This window comes from Drosophila subpulchrella, chromosome 2R, assembly GCF_014743375.2.
Source record: "Drosophila subpulchrella strain 33 F10 #4 breed RU33 chromosome 2R, RU_Dsub_v1.1 Primary Assembly, whole genome shotgun sequence".
NCBI lineage: Eukaryota > Metazoa > Arthropoda > Insecta > Diptera > Drosophilidae > Drosophila > Drosophila subpulchrella.
Genome location: NC_050611.1, coordinates 13,198,835 through 13,219,834, shown reverse-complemented (window position 1 = coordinate 13,219,834; position 21,000 = coordinate 13,198,835). Strand labels below are relative to the sequence as shown.

Genomic DNA, 21,000 nt, shown 5'->3' with positions numbered 1-21,000 from the left:
TTCACTCGCATCGGCAAGTCCAAATGCAGGAGTGCAGAGATTCGTAAAAAAAAATTGCTCTGAAATAAAAACGAAAATCAAAATTTTCCATTCATCGCCTGCAAGTGATCTTTGAATGTGTGAGCGAGTGAGAAAGTGCCACTGCCTCTCAACGGAATACTTCTCTTATTTTTACCCCTCTGAGAAACCCCTAACCATCCATCGATTCGGTTCTTCGGTGATCGCCATAAATTTCAAGTTTGCACCGTGTTCGCCTCGTTCTCCGATCTCTGCACATGTGATCGGTCATGTACGTATGGTATCTTTACGTATATAGTATCTGAATGTGGCAGATATTGCCCACTCGTAAGTGGAACAAGCCAGAAAATGCTACGCTGTGTCTTTTCATTTGGTATCTGTACAATTTCGTAGACTATATGCAATGCAATACGGTTCTCGAGATTTTTCTCTGGGGTTACGGCTAGTTGGTTCTAAAAGTCTCTACTGAAAGTATTTTTATAAAAATATGAAAGGATATGTTATTATAATACTATTCATTACCCAATTCTAAAATTCAAAAGTATAATATTTTAAGGAAGTGACCTACGATTAGCGACTTGCTAAGTTTATAAATAAATGATTTGTAAGCAAGTGATTGAGACTAAATCGTAGTATCTATTTGTTTACCCAATAAAAGATCACTCACTAATTGCCTGATCTTAGAACTATAACAAAATATTTATCTTCACTTTTGTAGTAGCGCTCCCAAGGCATTGTCCCTTTGCTCTTAGCTTGTTAATTTCTTCTAAATGCCTGAATTATTTTACTCACCACCCAACCGCTCTGCAAAAATTAACATTAATCTACTAACATTCACACCTTCAATTCGGTCACATGTGCGACTTTCCACGAAACGATATGGCATTGTGATATAGCTGAAGATACGTCAAAAAACATCACCCTCACATTAAAATTTCCACGAGACAAGCGGAGATTTCCATTATTTATTTATGTTAGTACTAGTGACGTTATAAAAATATTTAAACCATATTGTTATGATCATCATACATATATTTCCAAAACCTTTAAGCGATGGAAAATGAAATACTGGTTTTATACCAAGTGCAATGATCTAAATTTTTGGGATAGGGCATGGAAAAAATACCATATAGCGATGAGGATGCACTTAAGAGAGCGTTTTTCGCGCCGAACAAAGAGCGGAAAATCCAAAGAGCAGAGAACGAAGAGCAGGTTTTGGGGGCACGTTCGTTGGTTGATTTTCATATATATTTTTTTTCGTATTTTGTTGTTGTTGTTATTTTGTTTGCTGGCTGCTGGGCGACAAGCCCCCGTGCATGACGTCACGTAAGCGAGACCGTTACAACAAATGCGAAACGAGTTGAGCGATCGAGAAAGAGACAGGGCGAGCTGAACGAAAGAGATAGCAGCAGCTGCAACGTGACACGCGAAACGAACCACAAATAAATAATAAAATATTAATAATAATGTCGAGCATGTGACCAATTTGTCGGTGAATCGACTGCAACGATAAGGCGTAGATATACTGAGGCCCCGATAAAATAGCCATCGAGGTGTAGAAAACGTGGATCGCAAAGTGCTAAAATTCTCAAACACACGCCATGTGCCACAATTCAAAAGTCTATATTTAGGCCCGATCCCAGAGAAATTCGCTAATGCAACCGCGCCAACCTTGAACTTATACTTGCATAACGGCCCCAGACATTTTGCATTTGCATACCGCCGTGCACTCGATTAGTTCCAAATCCAAATCCGATTCCGATCCGGTCCGATTCACCTATCTATATGGTCGGCAGGCGTCTGGTCTGGTCAGGCGCAATAAACTGGAATTTTTAATCAGTCGGCTGTCGACTTGTATCGGCAGACCTGAAGTCAAAGCAGTAACAACTTTGTCAGGTATGTCGGACAGGTTTGCCGGCCGTTCCACTGGCACACTCTATAGGTAATGGGGCATATGGGTTACTCGGTCATGTACAGAAATCTGTAAAAACCCTTAGGAACTATGGAAAACAGAAGGTCCCCTTTTGCCATACAGTCGAAAACTATTACTATGTTTATGCTATGAATTTCATGCATTCTCCAACTCATGAAATTATAATAGCCCCTGTTTATACAACGCAGACAAATTCATGAAATGATATTAGTAAAGCTGTCAAATATTTTGAATTTGATATAGAGCTCTATAGAGTAGTAGGCTGTGAAGTAGGCTTTGCGTAGACTTTTCATGCATTGGGACTGAATTCATAGTCAACTTTCGTGTGTTATCGAATTCATGAAAAGGTGTTTATGCACACACGAATTTGCTCATTTCATGAATTGATTTCATGAAATAGGCGTAGCATAAACGCAGTATATGATATAAGGTAATACGAGGCAGAAGGAACTTTCAATACTTGAATCATTATCTGCCACCAAAAAAGTGCGAGTTCTGGAGACATCGAGTTAAAGAACAGATTTTATGATCATTTCTGTATAATCGTAATAGCCAAAAAAACTAATTATGCTAATAGTTAGACTTATAAGTGAATTTCTCTTGACCTTCCAGACTTAAAGTTAGAAACCAAAGAGTAGCATAGCCTTAGAGACTTTTTAAGTGATCTTAAAACTAAAGTTTTTTATTTGCGAACAGCAGTAAAGCTTTGCATAAAAATTACATGAGTATTAGTATTAGTACGAGATAGCCAGGCAAGTAGGCAACAATATTATAATCATGAATTTTAATAGATTCATGTGGAAAATCAGCTTTCTTTTTTATTGCATACTTGTAGGCACCTTTATCAGAGAACTAAAAACCCCACTGATTTCCTTTTCCGTTTAATATACGTAAGTCTGGGGTATCTTTAGGTATATGATACGTTCTTGGGTTCTTAAAAAGATGTCTAAAAGTATGCAACAATATTAAAAATCAGGAATATGAAAGGATTCAAGTGGAAAGTCTGCATTTTTTAATTGCATACTTTTAGGTACCTTTGTCAGAGAACTAAAAACCCAACTGATTTCCATTTCCATTAAAAATACGTAAGACTGGGGATCTTAAAATATAAGTTACGTTCTTGGGCAAACAAGACCCTCAGACCACTCGACTTAGGAACCCTCCAGATAGCCAGACGATCAGCTTCCGGCAAAGTCAGGTGAGCTGGGCTCAAATCAACTGAGGTGGGCGCGTCATTGTCACGTTTCGTTTGTCTGCGATCTGACAGTAGATAAATATTGTGCAATTAACTCGTCGAGGGCTCAACTGTCGATTTGCCTTATGCATATGGATGGGCCTATGAAACGGAGTCAAATACCGATCCGATCGACTTGATTTCCAGATTCCCAGACACACCCCTCCCTTTTGGCGGGCCCTGCTAAACGATCGCAATTGAACTCGAAGAATACTTGTAGACTTGTAGAGCGCGAACTTCGCAGATTTGCAATGACGCAGTTTGTTTTGTGCGCATATTTTTCCACTAACTGTACCGTGGGTATTTCATATCGTTCTACCTAAATGAATCAATTTGCCAAACTGGTATTTATTTAAATCAAAACTGCCTCCGGACGGTAGTTTGATTGATTATGTATGAGCTGGGAACAAAAATGAAATGTCACTTCCCCGCCTGGGACACTTTATTTCTCCCACTGTGCCTAGGCCGAGCCCTCTAAAAAATTTTCCATTGCCCGTAATTGTTTATTGACTTGATTGACTTCAACTTGCCACACAGACTTTTATTACGGCAAGGAAATCAAATCGTTGGTCTATGTAAATTGAAAACAGTGATGCCATTCTATGCCATTCGGATCTTTTAACTTACGCAATCCAGGGTGCTTTAAACAGAACTTAGAACATGTTTGTGACGCCCGGAGACTCACTCGATTTTCTCGAAAAACACCTGTGTCAATGTACGAGCGATGCCGTAGGCATAAAAGGTGAAATCCAAGCGATACGTTCCGGCGGGAACAGGCATATTGATTTTGCTAAAATCCAGGGCGAACTTCTCAACCGTCATGTGGTTCTGAAAAATAATATGGGGCAGGAAGTCATAGGGAAACCGATTTTGGCAGAGCGTAAATAGGTTTACTCAAAAACAATAAATAAATCTTTAAAAACAACCACTCTATAGAGCGTTATAAAAAGTTTCAGATCTCGTGTCCAAAATTATTATAACTTATGCTTCAAGAGCTCGATCAAAACAGAACATTAACAATTTTTAAATCTATAAGCAATAATTTAAAAATGATATTATACTTGAAGACTACTTCTAAAATATATTATATGAAACTATCTATTGATATTTAGAGAATCTCTATTGCAGATGTATTTCAAAATCCTTATATTATACTCACCTCTTTCCAAGGACAAGTTTGATTGAAGTTGCTCTGTTTCCGGACGGCTTCGAAAATAAATCGTTCAAAGGATATCTTGTAATTACTACTGTCCATTAGCTTGCAGAAATCAAAAAGAACGTTGTACATAAAGGGTCGATAGCCATCCCGTCGTTGAAAGCATTGTAACCTGGTGGTCATATTTCGGATAGGAAGCTGCAACAAGCTGACCTTCAGAGAAAGTTCCACCTGATTCCTGCGTACCACTTTCAAACGACAGTATTCGTATTTGGTAAATCCTCGTGAAGTGGGTAAATCCATGCACTTGACATTGGTGAACTTCAAAAGACGAGTGCCCTAAAGGATATACATATATGAAAAAACTTAAGATTGTAATAAAACAATACGAATTACCATTGATTCCTGCAGTAAAACAGTCAACAAAGCTAACCATACAAGCTGATTTGAAAACATTTTGAACAATGAAACAATACTTAATAATCAGAAGAACAATTAACATGAAGCGATTAACTCCGAAATCCAATGAGAAATAGATAATAACTAATTCCAATTTAAAAACAATTAAAAAATCATTTACAACACACAACGCCATTTCATTTGCCTAGAGTTCACCTCTCACTAGTTCAAAGACCCAGGAAAAGAACAGTGAAGCAATTTTGTGTATAGAACGCATTTAAGCCACCCGATTAGAGCCATAGTTCGTGACCAATGGCTATTGACTTCTACTTCAATTACACAAAATCATGAAATTCTTGGAAGTATGTTAACAATTTCCTGTTGTTGTGATCGTTTTTCGCTTACCCAAAAGTGCTAAAACCAGGGGAAATTGTGAGGCGATTTTCACACCAAAAAAAAAAAAAAACATAATTCCTTGACTCACGCGGGGTGTACAATTCGCTTGTTCTTTTTTTTTTGTTCTTTATATCGTTGTTAATATTTTCTACGGGTCAGCAGAATTCTACGATGCAACGCCAGCCAAAGCGGCGTATACGTGATGCCTCACAAGCCGTCCGGCGACGACGCATTTACCTTACCTGCTTGTTCTGGTGATTGTCATTTTCGAAGGTGTATTGTAAATTTCTGCCGACGCGATCGTATTTCGAAATGTCAACACCAACACCTGCACCAGGTATCCCAAGCGGCTCAGGTGATGCCCGCTACACGGCAAGAAAATGGGTCACAGTGGGCTTGATTTGATATTAAAAGTGTTTAATTGTTGCCCCTAAAAAATATTGTTGCGTTAACCATGAGATCAAACTTGATCACATAATATTAGGTTAATTTTTAAGACATAAATTGTGGTGAAGACTGACAAGATAGCAAATATCCTAATAATTTTGAAAATTGAAAAAAAAAACACAACTAACATTATAAAAATAAGACATAATTTCCAAACTTGATATGGAACACAAATAAGTTCATTTGGGGGGGACCTTTCCCGTTCTTAATCCTTATGGATCTCATCTTAACATCAAATACATTTGGGAAAACCCTTTATTTGCCCTCTGTACCTATAATGAGCCACTTAAAACCATAATATTAGGTTCATTTTGAAGATATAAATTGTGGTATAGACTGACAAGATAGCAAATATCCTAATAATTAAAAAAAACCCAACTAACATTAAAAAAATTAAGAAATAATTTCCCAAACTTCATATAAAACACATATATGTTCATTTGGGGTACCTTTCCTGTTCTTAATCTATATGGACAAGTACATTTGAAAAACCCTTTATTTTCCCTCTGTACTTATAATGAGCCACTGATTGAACCATTTTTGCATTGACTTGTCGAATTTCGGCGGTCGTTCTGAGAAAATTTTTTATCGCCAGTGAAAACCGATGCGTTCTCAATTTGGGCCGCCCAGTACAGTGACCTCTCCCACGAACAACAACCGAAATACCTGAAATCAAAGGCGAAGAGGGGGGAAAGGCTCGCTGAATTGTGATTTACATTGCACTTATTTTTTATGTGTTCACCTTTTGTTGAATGAACGTTTTTGCCGGTTTTGGTGTGAATATTTTCTGAATGAAGGCATTTCCGCTGGTCAAGAACATTCATATCGAATAACTGCAATCGGAGGACATTTTCAATAGCATTTGGGCATAATCAATTCACAGGAAATCGGGCAGGTGTCAAAGATGCAATTGCGTCACAGCCGCAGAGATACGAAACCGTTGCCATTTTCAGCTAATTGTATCTCAAAGTTGTGAGTGACGCGTTTTCTCAAAAGCACTTGCAGATCACTTATTGCACTTTTGAATAGTTCTATTTTTAAGGCGTCTTCCAAGTCACTTGACCTTTTCATCCCATCTTATTGATTCAATTAAGTCGATTTTCATAATACCTACAGAGGAAAACTACATTTTTACCTGATGATTCACCAAAAAAATATTAGATTTCAATAATGATTCAATATTAATATTAAGGTTGTCCCTTTTAGACTTTTTTAGTTTATAACCATGTAAGGTTTTTATGAAAATGTAATTTTTGGGTTTATTCATGATGATACAGATTTTTTATATAAATTTCTTCAATATTTTAAAATACCTTTTAAATCGTCAAACGTTCTAGTAATAAACAAAACTGGTTTTAAACTCCAAGCTTCCGAACTTTTTTCACTTTAAAACCTACTTTTAGTTTAACATTTTAGTTATAACCATGAAAGATTTTTAAGAAAATATAATTTTTGGGTTTATTCATGATGATACAGATTTTTTATATAAATTTCTTTATTATTTTAAAATATCTTTTAAGTCGTCAAACGTTCTAGTAAAAAAAAACAGGCTTTAAACTCTAAGCTTCCGAACTTTCTTGGGCTTAGAACCTACTTTTAGTTTAACATTCGTACAAAAAAGGGTCCCTAAAATATAGAATTTATTTATGAGTCTTATAGCTTATGCTTATCAATTGTTGTTTATTATTTTTCCAGATTCCTGCCTTCGTTGCCAAGCGGACAATAAGCGGGATGTAATGGGTCGGCAGGACTGTGTGGTGGTTTGGGGCGAGTGCAACCACTCCTTCCACCACTGCTGCATGTCCTTGTGGGTCAAACAGAACAACCGATGCCCTTTGTGCCAGCAGGAGTGGTCCATCCAGCGCATGGGAAAATAAATCTCTCCACCTGAAATTACTTTATGCTGTATTTAAAAAGAATAAAAAAAATAAAAACAAAAAATAAAAAAATATTACATGCCCCGGGTGAGGCTCGAACTCACGACCTTAAGATTATGAGACTTACGCGCTGCCAACTGCGCCACCGAGGCTATGACGGACGTTCGGCTAACGAGCACTTGAACCCCCAAACGTTCTAGATCGAGAACAAGGCTGTTCTAAACTCTTAAATTTCTTTCGGATGGATTATTCAATGTACTTATTGAATTATTAAAGATGAGTGAAAGCTTTTTTATCCATTTTACAACAGCAGAAACTCCCCTTGGCTCGTATGAGTCATTTGAAAGCCGTCCACCACCTGTCCCTTTGGCGCAGAGGATAGCGCGTTGGACTTCTAATCCAAAGGTCGCGGGTTCGATCCCCGCAAGGGATGTAACATTGCGTTCAAGTAAATTTTTTGCGCGTATAATTTTTTTTTTTTATTGATAACAACTTTCTAATTTTGATAACATATCATGGTAGGTCTAGGTCTTCGGCTGCAACGAGGGGGAAAGGTTGCGTTCGAGTACAGGACTACTGAGTCGTAACTTCTCCACATTGGCGGCATTTGTATTCAAACTTTCCTCTGTCAAACGTTTGGCGCGTAACTCTTGTATGGACGCTGTGGAGTTTTTACACTTTAACCAGAATATTCCTTTCATAATAAGAATAACTCACGGCTGTATGGGGTGTATTTGTCGGAGAGCATACTCTCGAGATTATAGCCAATAAATCCGACGACGCCGGCTATTGGCAGAGTTATGTAGACGGCGTTACGCCTTAGAAGAGCCATTACAATGGGCCACATCCTGGTTTTAATAATAGTTGTTGCTAAATTTAATGAACTTATCGAAGAAAAACACGAAATAAGCGCCGTGCTGAATTACAAAATAAGAACAACAGCTGATTGGGCTGCCAGATCGTTGGAAATAGTTGGGGAACTAGTTCATTAAGTATTGCCAATAGGAATACGGTCCCGTAACGGTAATCTTAAAAAGAATGTTTGAAATATGTAACGAATAAAGTTATTAGGGTTTTAAAGCCAAAAAGAAGGCCTACTTTCGTACCCTTTTTTCCAAAAGTGGACAACGTTAAGCGGTTTTTATTTATTTCCATGTTACTTAAAAAAAAACAAAAAATATTGTTCAAACATATTGATCTATAGAGGCCTGTCCTCGGCGCCCCTTCGAAAAAGGTTGATTTACGGTGAACATCATAGCGCATCACAGTGCTAACTAAAAAACACAAATGATACTGCGATTAATGGGTATTAGAATTTCGCTGATATCGTAGAAGCCTTCATTTAATTTTCAATTTTTTCTAATCAAAAACAATAAATTAAATTTGGTAAGTTTTGACACGATTGTCGAATGAGTGACAAATTTTATTAGTTTATAGTTTGAAAAACAATTTTGAAAATATAACGGAAACTAATTCAAAGCGAAATATTTGTAAGAGCTTGAAAGTATCAATCAGCAACGGTATTTAATGGAAACTTAAAATTTCTAATATTAAAATTATCGTATTTATATTCTAAATTTTATTATGTGTTTATAAAGATTAGGTTTATTGAAATTGTATTTAAATAAACTACTCTTTTAATTCTCCATCCTGAATCCAAAATGCGGTAATACTAACGGCTGATTGTCCGACTATGTGATTTTCTCGCTCTCCACTGAACGGTCACGCAGTGTTTTTTTGTGTTTTTGTGCCATTCTTCCATCTTGCATCCCTTTTTTACTGACACTTACGTTGGCTTACGTTTTGCTGACACTTACGAAGCATCTTGCATCTCCCTTTTTTACTGACGCTTACGTTTTGCCGACACTTACGTCTTACGTGTTGTTACGTTGTTTTACACACGGCCACACAGTGTTTTTGTTTTGTAAAACGAAAAAAAACGGTAGTGCAATATTGCAATGCAAATTACATAAAAACGGAATAAAATCTGGCAAAACTAGAAAGACGCGGCGAACGGGCAAGCGAATACCTGCACAAAGGCAACGGCGAAAAAGATGCAAGAACGGGAAAAACGTATTTACGCATTACGAAGCGAGTCGTTGATTTGCCGTTTCTTTTTGTTTTTATAATGCCAATATCGGGGTAGCTGCACCAAATGCAGTTAACGCAGATCTCTTGTGATGTAGGCAAATAATATTAAAAAAAAACACCAATACCAGAAATCACCGATACCGATACCATAACTCTCTTCGCAATAACAACAACAGCAGCAAAAACGAAAACAAAAACAACGGCGACCAAGTGCAATCAACAATTACAGAACAAAGAACTACCAGCAGCAGCAAAAGCAACAAAAACAAACGGTGGACGGCGAAGAGCAAGAGGAAGAAGAACAACAAAAGCAGAAGTAGACGACGCATAATTTCCTGCTCCCACACACACACACCCACCCACACACGCACGTTCGCTGGCACAAAGAGAGCGGGACAACAAAGAATATCGAAGAGCGTGGGAGAGGTAGCACCGAGGAGCGAGCGAAAGGGAAAGGAAGGCGAAAAACTGCGGGGGGCAACTGCATTTCTGGATTTGGATCTGGATCTCTGGATATATCCACGCGTAAAATGACCAATTCGGGACGCAATCATCATCGATACGATGTAAGTTGTCCAGCAGGTTAACGATGTGATCCTGAAATCTCAAGAGATTACTAAGGATGTTTTTTATTGGAGCGTATTCTTAGAGAAAGTCTCAGTAATTTCCTAAATTTCGAGAGTGATTTGAATATTGTTGGAGTATTGTTGGGTTACACCCTGAATTCGTTTTTGAAAGTCTTAATCCGTTAAAGGAAAATAATAGTTCCGAAGTAAATTTGTGAGTTAAAGTTTGTTTTGATCTTTTCTCTTTACTATATTTATTTGCTCCCAAAATCGCATACTATACAAAGAGTTTTAATGTCTATAAATAATTCTGTGGTGCTTAGCTTGATGACCTTCCTTTAAACTGCAGTTTCCTCATTGTTTTATTGTTTTTCTTTTCCCGTAGAGCTATGAATTTTCAAGAGGTTTTCAAGTGGTAGATAAGCAATCAGAAAATAAGCAGTGCATTTATTGATAAATAGTACCCTATAAATATTCCATTGTTGTTTTCAAAGTGTTAATATGTGTTTCTATAGGAAACTGTTGCACATTTAACCTTATAAATAAAAATATGTTAATATCCTATATTAAGGAAGTTAACCTTTAGCTTTTTATAATAATGAGCTATTGTTTTTTGGGGGCTCCACATACTATATTTGTTAAGCTATCTATACTATCTATCTGTATGATAGCCCAGCTGAAACCAAGAAATGGTTATAAAGATGTCTTATGTTTCATTAAAAACCCTGTCTTATCTCTATTATTCAGATTTTAAGCCTGAAAAGGGCACGAATATATTTTGATTTCGTTCGTTAGCCTGGGACTCCCTTCCCCTTTTTTTTTACAAGACGTACTGTTGCTCTTTTGTTTGTTTGCCCGTCCAGACAGTTAGTCAGCCACTTCAATTTCTGCGGCCCCCGCAAACCCCACCACTAAACTAGACTGCATCTCGTTTATTTTTATGGCAAAGCGAGTTCTTTGTCCTTCGTTTGGAGTCAGGAACAAGGAATACGAAGAGGAAGAACAGGAGTCATCGCCTTTGTCGGAGCGACAGGGAGTTTGCCCAGCTTGTAAAAGTGTAAGTGGCTAATGTCTCGCCCTCCCTCAAAAATTTTTATATGTTTGTCTTGCGACAAAAGTGCAATAAACTCGCTGACAATCCACCCCCAAGCCACAGCCCCCCAAAGTCCCCACAAACACCCCATCAACAACCCACCAAACTCGTATAATGACCGGTTGCGAAGTGAGGACTTCTGACAAATTGGAAATTCTTCGCCAAGTGCAGTGTGGACACAATGCAAAGTAAATAAGCAAACAGAAAAGAAGCTCATGAGCGGAATTTACCAATTTGTTAGACACTGACAGAAATGTTTTTAAATTTCATAATATTTCTTATACATTAAAGTAAAAAAGTTTTAAACGGAATACATTTGATCATATTTAATGAATAATACCCATATTATTTGTAGAGATCGTTATATTACCATTGAGTTAAGCTATGCTATCAGGTTATTTGATTTGATTTCTTTACGTGGACTTCTTTTAATTGCTAGAAAAAGGGGGAAGAGTTAATGGAACGAAGACTCATTTTAATTGCGTTCCCCCATGCTTTAATCGCACCGAATTGCTTATTGGTTTTGGGGCTTACGGAATGTCCATTCTTGGTATTTGGTATTAAGAGTACTTTACTTATCTAGAACCCAACCCGAAAACCAATAACAAACGAAAGTAAACAGATTGCCCGATAAACAGCTGACGGGCCTTATCCCAAAGTCTGGCAGCATTGCAACCCTTGCTGATTTACATGGTGAAGGTGGGGGAGGAATTCGGAGAAAACGCGAGGTAGTCCCCTGGTATTTACGGCAGTTATTGGGGATAGGGGTACTCTATAGTTAGGGGTGTATGCTATTGTTCTCTTTAAGGAAATCCAGTTAGTTCAAACTATTGGGAATATGAATACCCTATAGTTAGGGGTATTTGCTTATATTCTCTAAAAGGATTCCATCAAATTAACGAAATGTTATTTGTTGTTAGAAAGACCAGTGTTTGGTAATTCTAAAATACTTTAAATATAAAAATAATAGATTTAAATAAAAAATATCTTTCAATTTTTGTTATTGAACCAGCAAATATAATAGTATAATGATAGTTTTTTTTAAAAGCGGTTGAAAAAGTATTTAAAAATATATGGTATCCAAATAAGGAAACTCAAACTCTTAAAGACAATACTTAGTTTCTCAATCAAAACAGTAGGGGTTTTTTAGGTTTATGATAATTTTTCGATTGACCCTATCTAAGGGTTCAACAATTTTGGCAAGGGCATCTAAAGTTCTTCAGTTTTGCTGGGTCAGTTCCTTCACTTGCACTCTCTCTTTCGCTTGAAGACACTCTCTCATTGAGACAGTTTAGCTGGGTTTTTGTTGTCGACCTTTTGTGTGGGTGCATTGCCCCGCCTCCTCGTTGCATTTTCCCGAGAGAAATATAGAGAAGAGAGAGTGTGCTGATGGGACAGCTGTTTTTGGGCTTCGGCAGCGCTGCCTTCTCGATTCTCCACTCAGTTCTCATTCTGCGCTCTGTTGTCATCGATGTTGTCTCGCGAAAACTGCAGCTCTCCCCTCGATTTTCGTGTCTCGCGTTTCTGCATTTACATGGTTTTTCCTCGCAACTGAGGAAAAATCGAATGAAAATCCATTTCACGCCAATCCAGCTGAAAATATAAACAAATGGTAGGGCGAAGTGAAACTTAAATTCGCTGTCTAACTAACTAAAAGTGTGTTTTGTGTTGTGCAAATTGCTTTTCCAATTGTTTTGGGCTTTTCCGCCTGATTTTCCTTACTTGTGTGTCATCAGCTGTTTTTTTGTGCTTTGTGTGTATATTGTTTATGGGCCTTAGGAGTTTTTATTAAATGTTCTTAAAGAGCCCGTGAGGTGGAAATGCTTTTGTGTTCTTTGCCCCTTATGAATTCTATATTTATCGGCACATAAAAAATACCAATTTGGATGCTGACCCAGTTTCCCCATTCGCTGACCTTGCTTACATGCATGTATATAGCTTGTATTTTATATACCTTGGGTATATAGAACGGAAGCTCGCTTGTCTGTCAGTGCTATCAACTCTCAACTTTCTGTGGGCCAGCTGACCCGGCCATGGCTTATATAAAATGCAGCCCAGATTTGTTGTCATGTGGGCTGCTATATGGCATTCGATACAAACACATGCCCAGACTTTATATGCATTTATTCCTCTTTTTTTTTTTGCGCTCGAGGTCACATGGAAAGTAAATGCCCGACTGGGAATTTGTAATTTGTTTACTTTTTTCCACACGCACCACACCGCCCACTTTCCAGCCCTGTTTTCCTTTTTTTTTGTCAGCTGTTTCAGTTTAGTTACGTATACGCCATGTGTTGCATGATCAAATAAATAATAAACTATGCAAAACGCAGCAATCAAGCGAAATGCCTTGCACTTGTCGCTTCCATCACTTAAAGCGAATTGAGTTGGAACTATTTGGGGCTCAGCTGCACTTGAATTTGCATAAGTACGTGCGAAAGATACAGCGCCTTGGGCGCGAAATAATAGTAGTAGGTGGCTTATAACATGTTTAATAATATGCCTAGGCAATAAAAAATATTAAATAATGGCAAAATACCTAAGAACGTTGAGCATACATGACAAATTATGGATTATATTCAAAAAAATATTTTTCTTTGTTTTTTGTTTCGCCCTGATTGAGTTCAGTTCACTTTAATTGTTTTTCACATAAATTGATAGCACTTTGTCATCTTTTGTTGGCCTAATTGTACATGAACACATGAATATTCCTATATATTTATTTCAACTCCTATTCTAGCTAAAGATCTGTTGCAATCAATAATTTATTGGACCTTCAATCGCTTTATTTGAATCTCATACATATGAATGCCTTTTTACAATTGTGGAAACAGCAATTTTATAACTGACATGTATTGTGTTCATAGTGCTTCTGTAATTGTTGTGCCATTTACAGTACCTCAGACAAGGAAAGAGGAATTCGTATTGTTAAAATAAATGTGTGTATACCCTGCTCTGTGGAATTCCAAGTTTTATAACATTTTTGTTTGACCTGAATGCGGAAAAAATAAATTACGTACCATCGTTTTCTGGTTTTGATAAAAATTTTCCAAAAGGTTTTAAAAGATTTGAAACTTTTAACTTTCGAAACAAGCGTTTATGGTCTAAACTTTAGACTTGTTAGTATTCATGGAATAGCTGCGAAAATTCTTTAATTTAAAATCATTTTCAATGATACAGCTAAATTTTTTTAAAGGTTTAAATAAATATATAAGGCAAAGTGTGGTCAATTTTTAAAGTTTAAACTTTTATCAGCTGTTTTTGAAAAAATGGTTCAAATTTATCCCATTTAAATCTAAATACTGTCACAGAACTCTTAAAATATTCTATATACCTCCACAGTTTTGTAGGTATTTCTTTCAGTTATCAGTTCAATCTTATGTTATTGTCATTATTATTTATAAACACTTATTTCTTGTTCGCGCTTCGCTCAAATTCGTCACACGTTCGATCGATTGCCTTTTTTTTTAAATTGGCTTTGATGACTTTTCATTTAGGTTGAATGCCACCCAAGGGGGGTTCGGTGGATGGTTGGGGGAGGGGGTCCACGAAGAGCTTAAAGTTGGGTGCGTATTTCAATCAAAGCACGCCCGCAACCTTGAAGTCTGAAACTCTATTTCATTTTGGTTTTGAGTCTCGTAATAAATTCCACTGTTGTTCTATTTTCCACGTTTTTGTTTGATTTTTTGACACTTCAACTTCAGTTCCTGTTGCAGTAAGTGTTTTAAAAATAATAAAAATCGAAAACAAGCTGAGCCAAAAATAAGAGACGCCGGGAGCAACGTATTGAAGACGCAAATTGTGAATAATTTAATCGAGCGTTCACACGGCGCCAGCTGGAAAAAAACAGGCGAGAGTGCTGAAGAGTTAATTGAATCGGCAGAGGCAGCGGCGGTTGAAGATAAGAACCGGGAATGTTTGCCAGTACCGGCGAGACAGGCGTCGTTGTCGACGCCGGCGGCAACAGCAGCGGCAGCGGCAACAACGGTGGCAGCAACAACAGCAGCAGCAGCAGCAGCAACAACGGAGGTGTCGCCAACGGCAGCATCGAGCTGCTGTGCCCGCCCAGCGGCAGCAGCAGCATCAGCGGCAGCGCCAGTTTCAGCAGCAACAGCGGTGCCAGCGGCAGCAGCAGTCAAACGCACAGTACCGCCGTCAGTGGTGCCACAGATCGCAGCAGCAGCAGCAGCAACAACAACAATCACAATCCGAGCTTACAACTGAATGGTAACGGCAGCAACATTGGCATTAACACCAGCAACACAAGACAGAACAGCAGCAACATTAGGCCGCATAGCAGCAACAATAGCAGCAGCAGCAGCAACTCCAGCAACAGCAGCAACATTAGCCCTCCCCACAGCAGCAACAGCAACAACAACAACAATCACAGCAGCAACATCATCAGCGGCTTTTGCAGCACCATTTGGCGTTCGGCCACTTTTGGCAGTGCCACGCCTGTGATTAACCCCATACCAAGTGTACATATTAAGCCGAAAAGTATGGAAAGCAGCAGCGATAGTTGCTCACTGAGCTCGTCGTTAGCGCCAGAGGTTTGCCCAACTGATCAGCCAAGGACAGGGGTCACCAGCACTCAAGATCAGCCAGAGGATCAGACCGTAAGAAACATAAATAAAACAAGAAAAACCAAGAAAACCCATAAAAAAGAAAATACAAAGCAGTACAAGTACCATCAACAAATTGCCTATCGTTACCACCTTCGAAGACATTTTACCCACCTCAGCGGTCGTATAAAATATCATCTTGATCCAGCATTTTGTACATATAGCTCAAGAAACCCTCTCAAAAACCCCACTCAAATCGCTCTGCCTCTATAGTTCGCTCTTTTCTCCTCCACCTCTCTTTCGCTCTATCTCTCGTCTTATGATTCCTCCATTAATTAATTTGTTTTCTTCCGGAATTCAATTCAATCTATTGCTTTTCATGAATGTTATAATTTTTGGGACCACTCGTCAAGGAATCGGTCAGTTGATTTTGTTTAGCCATCCACATCTCCAATTGGGAACTTCACAACAGCCATAGAAATATTCGCATTTGAAATTCCATCGCTCATCCGCCATGTTGTGTCCGTTTCAGCAAACATTCCTAGGCGCCACCGAACTGGACGATGAGTTAATCAAACAACTGCCAAAGGAGGTACTGCTGCGCGTCTTTTCCTACCTGGATGTTGTCTCACTATGCCGCTGTGCCCAGGTAAATGAACTAGACCAGGTTAAACGCCCATTTGGGTGTTCCGTTTTTATTTTTTCCCCCTTACTAATGAATTTTTCATGCCACCAGGTATGCAAATATTGGAACGTGTTGGCCCTCGACGGTTCCAGCTGGCAGAAAATCAATCTATTCGACTTTCAACGCGATATCGAGGTGAGCTTGGGGCATCTAATGGACAACGAAAGCCACGCGCAGCGTCCATAATTTTGATGCTATGTTTTACTGTATAAAAGTAAAATTCTGCATGGGGTTTTATTTCTCATCACTTAATCGCTTACTTAGTTACTTACTGTATATAAGACATTCATATAAGAAACTCTTCCTGAAAATTCAATGACAATTTGTAGATTTAAAGCGTATGTGAATAATGGGATATATTGTAGGGTTAGTTAATTGTGGTTAGATGTAACTTGGCAAATCCATGTCCATTAATTTAAATACGTTAAATATGTTATTATAGTGTGGGGTATACGAGTCCTTACCCTAGTGTTACTAAATTAAATTTACTTTTTATATCTACAGGGTCCCGTGATTGAGAATATATCTCAGCGATGTCGCGGTTTCCTCAAGTCACTTTCGCTGCGTGGCTGCCAATCGGTGGGAGATCAGTCCGTAAGGTGAGTATCTATCCCAACAGCTTCTTAAGAACCTAAATAAGAAAGTTGTTATACATTTCAGAACTCTAGCGAATCACTGCCACAATATCGAACACTTGGATCTGTCGGAGTGCAAGAAGATAACCGATATATCCACACAGTCCATCAGCAGATTTTGCTCCAAATTAACGGCCATTAATTTGGACTCGTGCTCCAACATAACAGACAACAGCTTGAAGTATCTATCCGATGGCTGTCCAGTAGGTTTACTTGAATAACACCATACGAAATAAGCATACTTTATCCGGGTTGTTCCCGCAGAACCTCATGGAGATCAACGTGTCCTGGTGCCACCTGATCTCCGAAAACGGCGTGGAGGCGCTGGCCCGTGGCTGCGTCAAGCTGCGCAAGTTCAGCAGTAAAGGTTGTAAACAGATAAACGACAATGCCATAATGTGCCTGGCCAAATACTGTCCCGATTTAATGGTGCTAAATCTACACAGCTGTGAGGTGGGTATACATATATTTTATTCAAAGCTATGATTTACCTAATACTTTCCTTTTGCTTTCCGCAGACCATAAGCGATTCATCGATCCGGCAACTGGCCGCCAATTGCCACAAGCTGCAGAAACTGTGCGTGTCCAAGTGCGCGGATCTCACCGATCTCACGCTGCTGTCCCTCTCGCAGCACAATCACCAGCTGAACACCCTAGAGGTGTCTGGATGCCGAAACTTCACGGACATCGGCTTTCAGGCGCTGGGGCGAAACTGCAAGTATCTGGAGCGCATGGATTTGGAGGAGTGCAGCCAGATCACGGACCTCACGCTGGCTCATCTTGCCACCGGCTGTCCCAGCTTGGAGAAATTGGTAGTTGCGGTCACCTTTATAACTGAGGGTTATCTAATATATTGACTTTTTTATAGACCCTTTCGCATTGTGAGCTGATTACGGACGATGGCATACGACACCTTACTACTGGCAGCTGTGCTGCGGAAATCCTGTCCGTGCTAGAGCTAGACAACTGCCCCCTGATCACGGATCGAACGCTAGAGCATTTGGTGTCCTGCCACAACCTACAGCGCATTGAGCTATTCGATTGTCAGCTCATCAGTCGCAACGCCATACGCAAGCTGAAGGTGAGCTGTGTAATAAGATTGTATTGATTGCAGAGATATAACAAAATGTGTCCTTGCAGAACCATCTACCAAATATCAAGGTGCACGCCTACTTTGCGCCCGGAACGCCGCCTGCTGTGACCAGCGGCCACCGACCACGCTATTGCCGCTGCTGTGAGATTCTCTGAGATACGGCCATCGGCTTCGCCAGGAAGATAATGCGAAAGACAGCCACGGACTGATGCTGGCCCGTGTGCATCGTCATGTTCGCCATGTTTGCCATGGTGTTCAGCCTGACCCTCGTCTCGATGATCTGCATGTACTTGCTGGGCCTGCTCGATGCAGCGATGACCACATAGCCACCAGTTCTGGAGGAGCAGCAGAAGCAGCAGCAGCGGCCTGAACGAAACCGAAACCTAACCCTAGTTTTAGTTTTAAGCGAGTTTCAAAAACTCGCAGAAACCAGCATCAAATTGTGATTATTTTATTTAATATGCTACGTTAATTAGACCCTCATTTGTGTAATCTGTATTAGCCCACGCCCCACGCTCTATGTTTGTTATTAACTGCAGCCCGATGAATTGCTAGCTTATATAGACCTGTATATACATATTTCAATGCATGTTCGTACGACAGCTTCAGGTGGTTCCGCTGAATGTTCCGTGTCTAGCCTAGAAACTGCAATTATGTGCGTTTAGTTTTAACTCTCATACACGCATACCTGTATTAAATGTTTGCTAAATTATGACTAAATTATAAATCCATCTGGAGCATGCTCGGATTTTATCTCTCACTGGTCCCCCCAAAAAAAACCTGGAGTTTACTAAATTCCGAAACATGTCGATAGAACCACAAAGCGTTCAAAAACAAAAACAAACACACTATGCGAGGTACGATTTATTTGATTTATAATCCACTCAAGTCTAGTGCCAGCTACAACAATTAGCATTATCTATGTATAGCCATGTATATTACACAACGAACAAACGACTCACATACTGGATCATCTTCCCTGAAACACAAAACAGTACCCACATAAATAATTCAATAAATCTATATACACACCTCTGGACTCACACAGATATTTATACAGTATATTTTGTAATGTATTATCCAGTGAAAAATGTGTAAACGGGGCAGGAAAGTAATCGTTAGCTTACAGCTTGGGCCACCGCAACTATGTAGATAATATAGGATTTTCACAATTGAAAGGTTTCCCCACTCCAGCAGAACTATATTCAATCCTCGAGAGATCGTACCAAACCCAAGTTGTGAGCTGGGGAATAGGATAAACGATGGCGTGACAATATCAGGCCACTTCTGCCCCCTTAACCCATTATCATTCTTAACCCCTCGACATTCACAGATAAGCACAATAAAACGCGAAACGAAACCAGATGAGATATTTTCCTGATTCATTTTATTCTGCTAAAAGTTAAGCTAAGCAAATGGTGTCATACAAACATATACCTACCATATATTTTCCTAGAACAAAAAAAACCAAAAAGAAGTCAAAATCATATTTACAAAAAAAAGAAATGCAAAAAGATAAAACAAGAGTTGTAAGTTGCGTATTTTAACGGATCTTTCTGTCTGTCTCTTGTAGTGCGTTTCAACTTTGTTTTAAAACTGTTTAAAAAGAAGTCGACTAAAAAATCACAACTGATATGTATTAATTAGAGTTAGAGTTGATAAAAAAAACCGAAAATATATACATATATGGAAAATTGCCGTAAAGCGCAATCAAGTTCCGTACCACACAAAAACAACCTTTGGTTCAATAAAAATTTACATCTAAAAGGAGAATTAAATATTATATACACCTATATATATGTATATGTATTACATAAAGGCTTTACAATGCAGACTAATATATTTACATTATGTACGTGTGTAGTTTTGCAAACAAAAAATAATAACAGAAATGAAACACTCGAAAATTAACAAAAATTAATATGGCAAAACAAAAAATATGACATTTTAAACTGAGAAACGTTTAACATAAATAATATTTTAAATATCAAAGTGACAATGTGTTTTATTTGGCGGTAAACTTACTTGGTGATCTCAGAAAAATATGTTTTTTTGATTTAAGCCGTTTTCCCGCCGATTTCCATATACACAGTCATCGCATCTGTGAGGATACATGAACCTTCGCAAATAAATCAAAGTTATCGATGGTTTGGCATTTCTCGCGTGTACGGCCTTACTATTATTTTTAACTCTCACACATCTTGGATCTTTAAAGAGATGTCTGTCTGCCAGCTGAAATACATACCAGCGATTCCTTCGACCGGCTTAGCATTTTACTTATAATCGACCGACCTCAGTTGACAAAATAAGACTAAAACTAGATGATGTTCGGTAACTTGCATCTTCACTTGGGTTCATCACAAAGGCCTCTGTAGAATATCGAACAGGCACAAATAATATTTTAAACTGAAGATGATCGAGCAAATCCGGGCCCCTGATTAGCGATTCTGGCCCTCCTGCGAGGTTGTGGCACGCTCGTTCACCGGCCGGAGCCAATAATCTCGGAGCTGTCGGTGGTCCTCGTCCGGAACGTACCGGAATATTAATTATTTTCGTATTTCTTAGTTTGAACACACTTGTACTAATAGTAACGTTCACTAGAATGATATTCTCCTCTATCTATTTTTTATTTTAGTCGAAGTCGTCCGGTCTCAAATATGTGATATTAATTATTTTCATATTTTTTAGCTTGAACAAACTTGTACTAATAGTAATTCTAGTAAGTTTTTAATTACAGTGACACACAGTTACGTTCACTAGAATGATATTCTCCTCTATATATTTTTTATTTTAGTCGAAGTCGTCCGGTCTTAAATAT

General features: G+C 38.6%; 4 protein-coding genes and 2 non-coding genes across 11 annotated transcripts in view; 3 read left to right on the top strand and 3 right to left on the bottom strand.

Annotated features, from left to right (window-relative positions):
• LOC119549174 (RING-box protein 2) overlaps window positions 1-7,524 on the top strand; it is a 29,424-nt gene extending 21,900 nt beyond the window's left edge. The window contains exon 2 of the mRNA XM_037856975.1: window positions 7,279-7,524. Within this exon, the coding sequence (XP_037712903.1) occupies window positions 7,279-7,460 (182 nt within the window). The 3' untranslated portion in view covers window positions 7,461-7,524. The remainder of the gene's footprint in view (window positions 1-7,278) is intronic.
• LOC119549172 lies at window positions 3,685-5,285 on the bottom strand. Of its 3 annotated transcripts, XM_037856973.1 has the most exons (4): window positions 5,146-5,285; window positions 4,738-4,782; window positions 4,345-4,680; window positions 3,685-4,013 (listed from the first exon to the last, which is right to left on the bottom strand). In XM_037856973.1, the coding sequence occupies exons 2-4, from the start codon at window positions 4,738-4,740 to the stop codon at window positions 3,867-3,869; spliced, it is 486 nt and encodes a 161-aa protein (XP_037712901.1). In that variant the 5' UTR covers window positions 4,741-4,782; window positions 5,146-5,285; the 3' UTR covers window positions 3,685-3,866. The 3 variants fall into 3 exon arrangements, with proteins under 3 accessions (XP_037712901.1, XP_037712902.1, XP_037712900.1); XM_037856974.1 differs by lacking the exon at window positions 4,738-4,782 and having other exon boundaries at window positions 5,146-5,193; XM_037856972.1 differs by lacking the exon at window positions 5,146-5,285 and having other exon boundaries at window positions 4,738-4,797.
• Window positions 7,525-7,539: 15 nt separating the features above from the next.
• On the bottom strand, window positions 7,540-7,612 carry Trnam-cau. Its single transcript has one exon. It is a non-coding gene; the product is annotated as a tRNA-Met (tRNA).
• Window positions 7,613-7,820: 208 nt separating this feature from the next.
• Window positions 7,821-7,893, top strand: Trnar-ucu. The gene has a single exon. It is a non-coding gene; the product is annotated as a tRNA-Arg (tRNA).
• Window positions 7,894-7,918: 25 nt separating this feature from the next.
• Window positions 7,919-8,397, bottom strand: LOC119549175 (small integral membrane protein 12-A). The gene is made up of 2 exons (XM_037856976.1): window positions 8,178-8,397; window positions 7,919-8,121 (listed from the first exon to the last, which is right to left on the bottom strand). The coding sequence occupies exons 1-2, from the start codon at window positions 8,305-8,307 to the stop codon at window positions 7,985-7,987; spliced, it is 267 nt and encodes an 88-aa protein (XP_037712904.1). The 5' UTR covers window positions 8,308-8,397; the 3' UTR covers window positions 7,919-7,984.
• A 970-nt stretch (window positions 8,398-9,367) lies between these two features.
• On the top strand, window positions 9,368-19,547 carry LOC119549168 (F-box/LRR-repeat protein 20). 4 transcript variants are annotated; one of them, XM_037856964.1, is made up of 10 exons: window positions 9,368-10,117; window positions 14,924-15,823; window positions 16,302-16,418; window positions 16,506-16,589; window positions 16,959-17,053; window positions 17,115-17,292; window positions 17,354-17,542; window positions 17,608-17,901; window positions 17,958-18,170; window positions 18,230-19,547. In XM_037856964.1, exons 2-10 carry the CDS (start codon window positions 15,122-15,124, stop codon window positions 18,335-18,337), a joined length of 1,980 nt encoding a protein of 659 aa, XP_037712892.1. In that variant the 5' UTR covers window positions 9,368-10,117; window positions 14,924-15,121; the 3' UTR covers window positions 18,338-19,547. The 4 variants fall into 4 exon arrangements, with proteins under 4 accessions (XP_037712892.1, XP_037712891.1, XP_037712894.1 ...); XM_037856963.1 differs by having other exon boundaries at window positions 14,912-15,823; XM_037856966.1 differs by lacking the exon at window positions 14,924-15,823 and having other exon boundaries at window positions 9,374-10,117.
• The last annotated feature ends 1,453 nt before the right edge of the window (window positions 19,548-21,000 follow it).

Bases quoted from the DNA above. Each gene is read 5' to 3' on its own strand.
- LOC119549175 (XM_037856976.1), bottom strand. From the start codon at position 8,307: ATGTGGCCCATTGTAATGGCTCTTCTAAGGCGTAACGCCGTCTACATA. The intron at 8,122-8,177 runs GTGAGTTATTCT...AAAACTCCACAG, and splicing joins CAAATACACCCCATACAGCC to CGTCCATACAAGAGTTACGC.
- LOC119549172 (XM_037856972.1), bottom strand. From the start codon at position 4,797: ATGTTTTCAAATCAGCTTGTATGGTTAGCTTTGTTGACTGTTTTACTG. The intron at 4,681-4,737 runs GTAATTCGTATT...TATATCCTTTAG, and splicing joins TTTTACTGCAGGAATCAATG to GGCACTCGTCTTTTGAAGTT. The intron at 4,014-4,344 runs GTGAGTATAATA...ATTATTTTTCAG, and splicing joins AAACTTGTCCTTGGAAAGAG to AACCACATGACGGTTGAGAA.
- LOC119549168 (XM_037856964.1), top strand. From the start codon at position 15,122: ATGTTTGCCAGTACCGGCGAGACAGGCGTCGTTGTCGACGCCGGCGGC. The intron at 15,824-16,301 runs GTAAGAAACATA...TGTCCGTTTCAG, and splicing joins ATCAGCCAGAGGATCAGACC to CAAACATTCCTAGGCGCCAC. The intron at 17,543-17,607 runs GTGGGTATACAT...TGCTTTCCGCAG, and splicing joins TAAATCTACACAGCTGTGAG to ACCATAAGCGATTCATCGAT.